At 32.6% G+C, this 12,026-nt stretch overlaps 1 protein-coding gene across 1 annotated transcript; it reads left to right on the top strand.

Annotated features, from left to right (window-relative positions):
• Positions 1-5,242: 5,242 nt before the first annotated feature.
• Positions 5,243-7,486, top strand: LOC130935642 (rho GTPase-activating protein 5). The gene is made up of 5 exons (XM_057865483.1): positions 5,243-5,798; positions 5,882-6,002; positions 6,073-6,192; positions 6,382-6,612; positions 6,721-7,486. The coding sequence occupies exons 1-5, from the start codon at positions 5,365-5,367 to the stop codon at positions 7,237-7,239; spliced, it is 1,425 nt and encodes a 474-aa protein (XP_057721466.1). The 5' UTR covers positions 5,243-5,364; the 3' UTR covers positions 7,240-7,486.
• Positions 7,487-12,026: the final 4,540 nt, after the last annotated feature.

Below are 12,026 nucleotides of genomic sequence, written 5' to 3'. Positions count from 1 at the left end.
GCATGAAATTAGTAGTGGACATTGTTCAATGTTTTGAAGGCAACCACATGATAATGATTTAATAAATGGTGGTTGGTGTGTTAGGAAAGTGGATGACGATCCAACATAATTAATCAATCACCAATCATTCGAAGGGAATGTCTGAAGAGCCAGGCAACCTCCCATCTCCATATATATGTAGCCTATAATTGAATAACATAATTTTAATGAAGTGATGAAGAGGTGGAGTCAAATCTGTATAGTCATATATAGTCATAACTCACGAGTATATGCTGCCAAATAATGCTCATATAGTTTGTACAAAAACATTCGCTTTATTTAGACATAGAAAATAGAAACTTATATAGGATAAAATTAAGACTTATGTCTTTTTCATTTTATGTCCATTACACTATACATATATACATATTCGTTATAAAACAAGTTACCACATAATCTATTCTTTTGCCCCCACAAATATTCTAGATTGCTTTTCCCATAGTAAACGCCACACACTTTGTGTCAAACTGTCAATGCAGTGTGCATATAGTATGCAACACCTATCTACCAACTTATTAGTTGTAATTACTTGAAACATCGTCATACTTCATTCAGTTCATTGTGAAATGTGACTATTTCTTTACCTTGGTAGTTCAAAACTTGGGAATCGTTGTTTTGTAGCTTTCTAATCCTTGTATTCTTTATCTCTCTTTCACATTTAATATTCTTTTTACGGTAATACTAAAAAAATAATTACTTAAAATTATTTTAATTAACTTAACATCCATCATTTTATATACATATATAACATTTATAATTACACACTTATTATATATAATATTATTCAATCTTTTAACAATAATTAAAAAATATAAAATAAAATAATGTTAGACTTTTTCCTTTTTTATTATCTCTTAAATGTTTTTATGCCCACATATATAAGGTTGTGTTTATTTATAAACATGGGACACTGAGACATAGATTCAAAGATACAAATGGTGTTCAAGATATCTTTTTAGTCAGGAATCGGTTTTATATTATATTCGAGACTGTCCAAAAGCTCAGTTTGTCTGGCATAGGTTGGATATTTCTTGTCATCCTTTGGATTTGAAGAACTGGTTCTTGTATCATAGCAGAGAGCATCCGTTCAAGTTCTTTTCGGGACTTTGGTGGATATGACGAGCAAGAAATAATGATATCTTTAATCTTCATGAAACTTGGCCTCCGAAAAAAGTGGTTTGTCTGGCATTAACTTCAGAAAAAAAGTTAAGGAATATTTTTGAATTACAACGTATCTCCCTTCCCTCTACTCTAAATGGCTTTTGAAATCTGCCATCCATTGGTACTTTTAAGATTAATTGTGATGCTAGTTATTTTGGTTCGGATTATAGGTGTTGGTTTTGCTTGTATGTGTTATTAGAGATTGTAATGGGAGTTGGCAAATGGAGTGTTTGGGAATGATTGAGAGTAATAGTATTTTTCAAGGAGAATTGTTTGCTATTTGGAGATGATATCTCTTAGCTTGGGATGTGGGTCAACGAGATGTTATTTGTGAGACGGATTGTGTAAAAGCATTTAATCTTATTACTCAAGATGGTTTTGGGTTTATTGATCCATTGGTGCTCAAAATAAGAGATATCATGCATTACAACAGAATTTTTGATAAAAATAGATACATTCCATCTCTCAAAGTTTAAGCCCCATCAAACTTTTAGGTATAATATTATCTTAGATATATATGTATAATTTGAACTTTAGAACTCTCCTGACATATTATTGTCCTTTGCTTTACGGTTACAGATAAGATTTAGGGTGATAGGATGTTATAAGAGAGAGAGAGAGTTTGTGATAGTGGGAAGAATGAGTCAATGAGGTGAGGGTTCAAATAGAATTGAGACTGTGAAGAGAGATAATGATAAAGAAAAAAAAGTGAAGACTATGATGATGAGAATTAGGGGTGTACATGGGCCGGGTCACACCGGGTTTGGCTTAACCCAGATCCGACTCGAAATATAAACCGGGCCTAATGTTTGGACCCTAACCCGATGAAACCTACGCATATTCGGACCGGATGAAAATTAAGTAAAAACCGGATAAAAACCGGGTTTTTAGCATGTAAAAATCACCTAATCTCCAACCTTTATTTCACAATTCACATAGTAAAATTCACTTAAAAAAATATAACAAGAACCAACCCTTCTCTAAAATTAAAGCATAACCATAATCAATAATAATATTGTCTAATACCAAATATTTAAATCAATACAAATAACACAATATTATGCATTAGTGTAAAGTCTTATGCATTTTAAACATAAAACATTAACTTATAATCTTATAAATAACTAATAACACAAAATATTAAGGTTTACAATATTTAAATTCCACATAAGAATAACCATCATTCAACATAAAATATTAATTGTGTATGATGACTGGGACATCGGGCCGAGTTCGGGTGACCCGAGCTATGGTACGGACCCGACCCGAAATAATGACCGGGTCTATCTTTGAGACACTTACTCAACCCTAGACCCGATGAAATCACACTAAATTAGCTCCTAAAGTGTTCGAGGCCGAGCCGAATCTTCGAACCGGATCAGGCCATCTACACCCCTAATGAGAATTAAGTGTAGAATTGAAAAAAAAAATATTTGATTGATTATTGATGGTTAAAAAATTAACAGTAGAGATAAAATTAAAATTTATCAAAAATGTTAAAAATAAAATTAAATCAAATTAAATATTAGAAATATTTTTAAAGACATTTGAAAACATTAAAAATAAAAAAACATACTTTATCCCATAAATATCTTAAATTGTAGTTAAAGTCGCAAATGACACATTCTATTTTGTTCCGCGCGTAAATATTTACTGAAACCTCCAACCGTAAACAAACCATTTTGACATGGAATTAACAACTGACCATCAAGTCATCAACATACACGTGATATCTATTATTCTTTCAAAAAGAAAAGAAAAAAAAGTTCATGTCTACAGCTAGAAAGCTTACCAAATTAAAGTACTATAATAAAACATTTCTAATTGATATAGCAATAAAAACCCCCAACTCTTGCTTTGGTTCAGTAGCGACAATGATTCTCGCAGTTAGCCAATGAATTATTGCACAAAATAAAATTTAAATTTTTAATCCTTACTTAAATAGATGAATAAACTGATCATTCAACTTAGTTAAGTTGGTTACTTACACTTGTAGTAATTTAGTTATAGTATAGCTAATAAACACTACTTGTCTAATAATTAATAATTAAGGTTATTTAAACATGCAATGTAACATACAGTTAATACGATGAAATTAAACACTGTTCAAGAGAAAATTAAAGTAGTAGTTTTGTTAACAGTTAGTGAAGAAGAGGAAAGTCAAGGAATTGAGATGAGAAGATGATGTGGTAATAGCAAACAGTGCATGTGTATAGGTGGGGACCAAAAAGATACATAACATATATCACGAGAATGAAGACAGGTATGTGTGATGTGTGCATGGCAAATGGCAATGAAGTCGAGCCCCCACACTTGGTACCATCCCATCCACCCTACCCTAATATTTAATTTAAGGACACCAACGCCATCTCCATGTCCTACGGGTCGGGCCACCCCGCAAGATGCCAATTACTTTCACAACATTTACCTCCACAAATTCCTTTCTTTAATCTCTCAAACTCTTCTTCTAAAGCCTTTCCTTTTCACCTTCCAACAAGGAACGAACAAAATAACATGTACCCATGTGATCTCACCTCGCCAACACGGGGATTGGAATTGGAATTGGAATTGATACTACACCCTTATAGTAGCTCTAGAAAAGTAGAATATAATGAAAGGAATCCATTCTGCTTCACTTTCTATACACCTAATCATGTTCAAATAATTCACAACACTTTATTTGTTACATTTATACTTTAAATCATTGTAATTGAAAGACAACGCAGGTATACAATAATTCGTTATTCCAACTTTGATATATATGTTCCCTTCAACTTTTTCTATTGACACACCTTGTTTAAATATTTCCCCCCTGTTTCAGATTTGAGGATCTTTGATGAGCAGGACAAAGATCTACAATGCATATAAAACTGGCTATGATTGTTCCAAAATGATTTATCAGACAGTGAGACACTACTGAGTGTGTGTGTGGCAGTACACACAAGTACTTACTTATTTTTATTGTGTGTATATTTGACCACTTTTTCTCTTTGTCTTGTGATGTCACGAGTGCCTTGAGTTCTTCTCTAAATTACTTGCTAGCTCACATTTTGTTGCATATATATATAATTTGAATCGCGCTAAGAGCCAATGAAGTATCTGTATAATGTGTATAATGAGCTGTTTATTTAGTCTAATATGAATTAAAAAATAAACATTCAGAATAAAATACTATTAATTTATCAAACACAATACACCTATACTATTCAGAATAACCACCTAGGTACTTGACATAATAAATATCTGATATCCTATTAAATCAAACATCTAATTTAAAATACTTGAAACTGATTACACAAATTAACCCCCATTACATGCATTGTACCGCACATGTATTGGCTCCCTATATTTCTTCATATGATTTACACAAATTCAAAAATATATATATAATTAAAATTAACGATTAGAATTACTAAAAAATCAATAATTTTAAAATACCTAAAATTCGTCTTATAAAATTTGAAAAATTTTAATTATCAATAATTTCTGTATTTTCTCTATGATAATACATGCTACTTACTGTAAGTGTGTCATGAATAGTGCAACGACCATGATAAATATAACATAATAATAATTATTATTATTATGAGAGAAAAATTGCACTTTTAATTATATTTTTTATATAATATTTAGTATTTTAACAAATTATTATTAATATCATTGTACATATTAAATTTTAGAAAAAGGCAAGTTAATAAAGGCATTAGCAATAATAACTACAAAGATTTTAGAGAATCGACGATTTTTAGTTGACTAATATAGTAAATATTTTATATTTGATCAAATTACACAAATAAATCAGTATAATTTATTTCCAATTTTTTTTTTTAAAAAAACGTATATATATAAATCTTATATGGTTTATAGTTTTTCCTAAGAAGTAAGGCTATAATATACATAATAGATAATAGGAAGGAGGAGGAATACTAAGAAACAAAAAGAAGAGCAAGTTGTCTCCATCAGACATTACCAGCGCAACCACGAACCTTTGGAGTTTGGACTCAAAAAATTCCAATCTAAAAAAAAGCCTTCACCTTTAGTTTTGCCATCCCCACCAATTTTTAATTTTAATACTACTCTGTTTCTCTCTCTCTCTCTCTCTCTTACTCTGCATTGGTGATCCCTTTTAACACCGTTCCATTATTCCCTAAACTAACCATAATAATGACAAGGCTCTTTCGATCCAAATCTTGCAGACTCGTAGATTCCAAGCCTTCTCCGCCAACTCCCATCTTCCGCAATGAACAAGAAGAAGATGAAGAAGAAGAAGACGAAGAAGAAGAATTGGAGAGTGATGATGAGGAGGAGAGCAGTCCTGTTTGTACGGCTTTCATGAATGGAGGAGGAGGGTCAAGTAGATGCCAATCGGAGAGCCATCAAAACCAGTTTGCAATAGTGGACATTCTGGTGGCTGCTCTCAAGAAGTCTCTGGTCACTTGCAGTGTGGAGACGGAAGAAGATCATGTTTCTTCCTTGGATATTAGCTGGCCAACGGAAGTCCGCCATGTTTCTCATGTCACCTTCGATAGGTTCAATGGCTTCCTCGGTTTGCCCTCTGAGCTTGAGCCTCATGTCCCCAAGAGGGTTCCTAGTGCCAGGTTTATTCATCTCTCTTTAATTCTTATGCTTCAATTATTAGCCACATGGTGCTTAATTGAATCATTGAATGATGATGATGCAGCGCAAAGGTGTTTGGTGTTTCTGCAAAGTCAATGCAGTGCTCTTATGATGAAAGAGGGAATAGTGTCCCAACCATTCTTCTCATGATGCAAAAGCGTCTTTACTCTGAAGGAGGCCTTCAAGTATGTTCCTTTAATTACTTAATTACTTGTTATTGTTAACATCATTTATTTAACTAACTTCATTAATTAGGCGGAAGGAATATTCCGAATCAATGCCGAGAACAGCCAAGAGAAGTTTGTTCGAGATCAGTTAAACAAAGGTCTGGTGCCACCTGGAATCGATGTTCATTGCTTATCTGGTTTGATCAAGGTATATTAGCTTAATTAATGAATCTGCTGCTCATATCTGTGATATTCATGATTGAAGAATGCTAGAGAATGTTGTTGGATTAGTAAACTAAAGGAATTGGATTGATGGTCAAAAATAATAAATTCTGATGATTCTCTAGCATTTCTCGTTATGATTAGATTATTAAATTAAAGGGAGTGTGGCTTACAGGCTTGGTTTAGAGAGCTTCCAAGTGGGGTGCTTGATTGTCTAACCCCAGAACAGGTGATGCGCTGCAATTCGGAAGAGGATTGCACTAATCTGGTGAAATTGCTTCCTCCAACAGAAGCTGCGCTTCTTGACTGGGCTATCAATCTCATGGCAGATGTTGTCCACCACCAACACTTGAACAAGATGAATGCACGCAACATCGCTATGGTATTTGCCCCCAACATGACACAGGTAAGTGTTTTTTTTGTTGACAACTAGAGAATTAAAGAAGGAAATAACAAGTACTAAAATTAATGGGCTATTGCCAAATCCAGCCTTTGACAGAATCTTGATATGCAGATGGTGGATCCTCTGACTGCATTGATCCATGCAGTGCAAGTCATGAATTTTCTCAAGACATTGATTCTCAAGACCCTTCAAGAGAGGGATAAATCTACTTCCAAAGAAGATGATGACAGGGAGGGATCTCTTGAGCAAACTGAGGATGCTACTTGTGCCTCAACACCACCTTCAAAAAGCAAGTTCTCAAGGACTTCTACATTGGGGAGACTAGAATGGTGCATTGAGGAGAAGCTTTGGAGACCTGAGGAAGTAAATGGAAAAAGGGAATTTGAATGTGTTATAGATGGTAGCCCCTCTTCTAGTTCTAGATATGAGAATAGTTATAGCAGTAATAGTAGATCAAGTATGTATGAGAGTGAACATTGGGTGAGATTGAGAAAAGGGGTGAGGAAGTTATGCAGGCACCCTGTGTTTCAGTTGAGCAAGCCAACAAAGAAGAGTGCTAATAATAATGCTAATCTTGGAGTTGTAAATAGTAGCAGTAACAGGGAACAACGTGGTGAGGCTTGGGCCTAAGAATAATAGCATCTGCTTGCCCTACTTTTTATGGATTTTGTTGTGTTGTGTGCATTGTGCAAATGACATGACATACATCATGCATCTCAATTTGTGTGAGCTGAGATTACTGTATGTACTAATGTAATGTAACTGATGCCTGATCTCTTAGTAGAAGAGTGCAAGTTCATGACATGTTTAGAGTTTTACTTGCTGACATCAAATATATTTACTCAAAAACAAAACTTTAAGGACATATAATGACCATGTATAGATGAAAAATTAAGAGAAAATTAGAAAACATGATAACACCTTTTGTTTTGTTTTTTTTTTTTCCCTCCTCATTTTATTATGATGGACATCTTTTGATACCTAATTGAATATGTTGTGTTCAAATAAAGAAAATAGCCAAATACTAGTTTCTCTATCATTTTAAAGCTAATTTCTTCAGTATTACGTATCATGAATTATTAAAGGGATAAATTTTAATTCATTAATAATATAAACTTTTTTAGGTAAACTACCAAAATTACACCCGATTTCAAAATTAGACAAAAATAACCCTAACTTTTGATAGTGACAAAAAATATCCTCAAAGTATTATAAAATGTGAAAAAAAAAAACAAAAATATTTAAAAAAAAGTGACAAACAACTTTTGTATTTAACAAATCGCTTATGCATTTAATCCAAAATTTTGAAAAATATTTGGATAAATATTTAGAAAGTATATAAAAAGTAGATAAAAATAAGAGTATCATTATTGTTTTAATTATTATAAAAAGTAGACAAATTATTATAGGAATTTACTCCATGAGTATCATTCTTCTTTTAGTTAAGCAAGACCCTATTCCTTTTGGGAACATGATCCAAGGAAAGACTTGTTAAATCCAGGAAAAAAGAAGCAAGTGACAGTGCGCCATATAAAAAACCAAGTGACACACAGAGTTAGGATCACAAGAGAAACGCATACTAGAAAAATTGAGATAGAGGGAAACCTGGATGAAGTTTCTTGAGAGATTTCTAAAACGATTATATAACAAATGTGTGCTCTTGATTTGTTATTCATTTGTTTTTGTTGTTCACAGTAGTTTCTAACTTGATAGACTAAGAATTAATTTATGATAAATTTAAGTTCTATATTTAAAGGTATGTCGCTAACTAATGAGTTACTAATTACATTTACAAAATATTTATCAAAATGTGATTTCTAAAACCTTGGTGGCGGCGACCATAATGTTAATGTATAGATAAGACATTAACCGTTACTAATTCAACTAAAGAAAGTAGAATTAAAATCATCTAAAAATTTTAGGGAGAAAATGAAAATTTTAGACATATATGGCAGTAATAAATCAGTCCTCTAGTTATCAATTGTATGATAATATGTTTGAATTTAGCTGTTCAATCAAAGAGTCTGATATGTTCTTTAAATTTTAGATAAGTAAATTGATCATGCAACTAACTAAAAATGATAAAATTTAAACCTCCGACACTTACTTATGCTGACGAATAACTCACTACTCGATCAATCAAAATTGGTTATATTTGTCATTCTATTTAATTTAAAGATAGGTTTAATTATTCTGCAGGTTCTTATATTTTTACCGAATTTTTAATTAGGTCCGTATACTTTTTTTCTTTTCAATTAAGTCCCTGGATGTTAATTTTTTTTCAATTTAGTCCCTGTCATGACAAAATTGTTTGAGATAAAATATTCGGTTAAAAAATCGAATATTCTCATGATTTTGATAGAATAGGTAATTGAGTATACCTTCATTTTTTCAAAATACCAAAACAACCCTTGACATTTTGTCCCAAAGTTAGAGAACCCTAATCAGCCCTAACTTGTTTTCTGAAGTTCCTATGCAGTGGGGGTTCTCCTCCGTCGATCGGCGTCGTCGTCGTCCATGGCGGCGTTAGCATCCATCGCTTCATTGCTTGTCTGCCATCATTTGATTTACCTTTTATTTTTCATGAACTTTTGTAACTATGGGTCTGTCAATATGATTGAAGTATGTCTTTCAATGGAGCAGGGACATATTACAACTAAGCAAGTGTGTGTTCCAAGAGAAGAAGATTGATATACACACTAAGCTGATGAGAAAATATGCAGATATTATAACGATCAACTCCAGCTTCCATGGTGGGGTGTGGTGTTAGCATGTGTTGTTGCTCTATCATTCACTTTTCCAATTGGAATCATTAGAGCTACAACAAATTAAATCAGGTATAAGAGCATTGCATTTATGATCATTTATGACAATTCCCTATGCTATCAGAATGCTGAATTGACAAAACTTGTGGCACAAAATTGCACTTATGCTACAATTAGATGACAATATAACCTGCTAAATAATTGTATTTAAAATGGTTTAATTTGAAAACTTAAAGTTTTACCTTTGTAATATCAAATAGATAACAATTTTGTTTTGACTCCTGATGAAGGCTCCGGCTTTAAATGTTATCACAGAATACATAATTGGATACATCTATCGAGGATATCCCATTGCAAACATTTTGTTCAAGCTTGACCATTACATGAAAATCCCTCCTCGATTTCTATATTGATTTCTTGAATGTTCAAACTCTTTTTGTTCAACCTTGATATTGATGTTATCAAATTGGCACCTGCTGCATATCCACTTAATTGTTTGAGAATTTCTTGCATAAACACAAGTCTAAGAATTTATTCTCAAACATATTTGCATAAATGAAATAAGAAAAGTCTAGGGGCCAGCAATTTTATTATATTTTGGCTAGCATGTAACCAATAGAGAAATATGAACCATTGGATGAAATCTTATACCAATCTCACACCATTAAATCATCATTGATGACTAGTTGATGGCTACCAATCACAAATGTTGCTGACCCCTAACATTGCTCAATGAAATAAATGAAACCCACTTTCATTGTAAATTTGCCTTGATATGAATGACTTTTGTAATAGTTTCGTAGTTAAATGAAAAAATGTTGGATTATTATGAACATTGATGTAAATTTGAATTTTATTATCAAACATGTCCAGCAATTCATGTCCCTTTGGATTTTAAAGTTGTTTGACTATGATTGTCAATACAAAATTAAAATCTTATGATAAAAATTAAAAAAGAAAAAATAAATGTGCACTGATTATCATTATTATTTGTTGTAACCAAATATACATTCATTATTATTCTGTTTTAAGTTAATACAAATCCGAAAGAAGGAATAACTCTTACAAAATTTTCTAGATAAAACGCATGAAATATTTTGTCATTTTCATGCCTTGAGGAAAGGGAAGCATTGGTTCAGTGTTTCACACTTTCACTTGTTTCGTCGATTAACCAGCTCACCAAAACGACATTCTTTAGTTCCCGCAGAACAAAGAAGAAAGCTTCCTCTTTGAGATGGCAAATCCTCTGCCACACTCTTCTCCCTCGCACTTTTCATTCTAAGCCACATAATTTAACTCCTAATCACTGCACTTCTGTTATGTATGTGTGTGAAAGACTCGGAGAAAGTAAAAGAAAGAAAACTGAGAAATCCATAAATATCAGAAAAATATGAATTTATTATAGGTGGAAGACAAGAGTATATAAATAATTTTATAATTTATAAAATTTTTTTAGACGTTTAATGTTAAGAGAGATTAAATTAAAAAAAATATATATAATAGAGATATCTCATGTTCTCAATTGTCCGGGAAGAACTGAAGGGATATTATATTTGTGAGACAGTAGGGAGTCCAGTACTGCTATGTAGACTGAACGTTTTTAATTTTTTGTTCTCGAAATATGAAAGTTTTGAAAAGAAAAATTTTCATTTTTATTTTTTGGGTCAGTAAAAGCATGATGTTTTTGGTCAGGACCGTAGGCCACAAAAGACCCAGGCCCAAAAAATAGAATATTCTCACCCTACCCAGTTCAATTCACCAACGTTTCTGCTCCTCAAAAAGAGAAAAGAAAGTTTGGAACGATAGAAAAGTTTGGGTCTGCAGAAGACAGGTTTCACCGGCTTCTGAAACATATCTCCATGTTTTTGGGTTTTTCCTCAGGGGAGGGTCAGGGAAAATAAGACGCCCAATTACGTAGGCCAGTTTTTAGGCCTATATAATCTCGCTTTCTTTCAGTTGTCGGACAGTGTACTCTTCTTCACCTATGTACCATTGTCCAAAGACTAAACCGACCAAAAGAAAATGAGGCAAGTGGTGCTGAGGCTTGTGTACTAGTGGCAAAGTTGAGTTTAATTCCAAAATGTCCTTGAATCAAAATACACCTTTTTTTTTTTTGGTTGGTATGAAATACACGTTTTTAGTTGTACGTAAATGGATTAGACGGAAAGAAACCAGAGATAGGATTTAGATCCTCTAAAGTTTGAATTTCACTTTAGAGAGTAAAGTGTGATTTTTCACTATTGATTTTATAGGTGGGACCAAAAATAAATATGAAAGAGAAACTATCCAAGGGTAGAAGATCACACTTTACTCTCTAAAATGAAATTCAAACTTTAGAGGATCCAAATCCCCAGAGATAATAGTAAATGTACTTGAAGTATTTTTCATTTAACTCATTTACTCGAATAAATTTTTAAAATGGTCTCTAAGATTGACATTGTGTATCAAAATCATTCATGATATTTTAATTGCACCAATTACGTTTTTGAGATTAGAAAAATTGTACCATATTAGTTCCTGACCCGTTTTTCATTAACGACGCGCTGACGTGGTTTGACATGGACTTTTGGTAACACATGTCACCTCATGATTTGGTCACGTGTAACGGTATGATGATGTATCGGTCAGTGAAATGTAGCATGCTGACGTGGA

Source organism: Arachis stenosperma, chromosome 6, assembly GCF_014773155.1.
Source record: "Arachis stenosperma cultivar V10309 chromosome 6, arast.V10309.gnm1.PFL2, whole genome shotgun sequence".
Lineage (NCBI taxonomy): Eukaryota > Viridiplantae > Streptophyta > Magnoliopsida > Fabales > Fabaceae > Arachis > Arachis stenosperma.
This window is presented reverse-complemented; position numbering and strand designations above follow the sequence as displayed.

Coding starts and splice junctions, on each gene's coding strand:
- LOC130935642 (XM_057865483.1), top strand. CDS start 5,365: ATGACAAGGCTCTTTCGATCCAAATCTTGCAGACTCGTAGATTCCAAG. Junction 5,799..5,881: donor AAGAGGGTTCCTAGTGCCAG/GTTTATTCATCT, acceptor ATGATGATGCAG/CGCAAAGGTGTTTGGTGTTT. Junction 6,003..6,072: donor ACTCTGAAGGAGGCCTTCAA/GTATGTTCCTTT, acceptor TTCATTAATTAG/GCGGAAGGAATATTCCGAAT.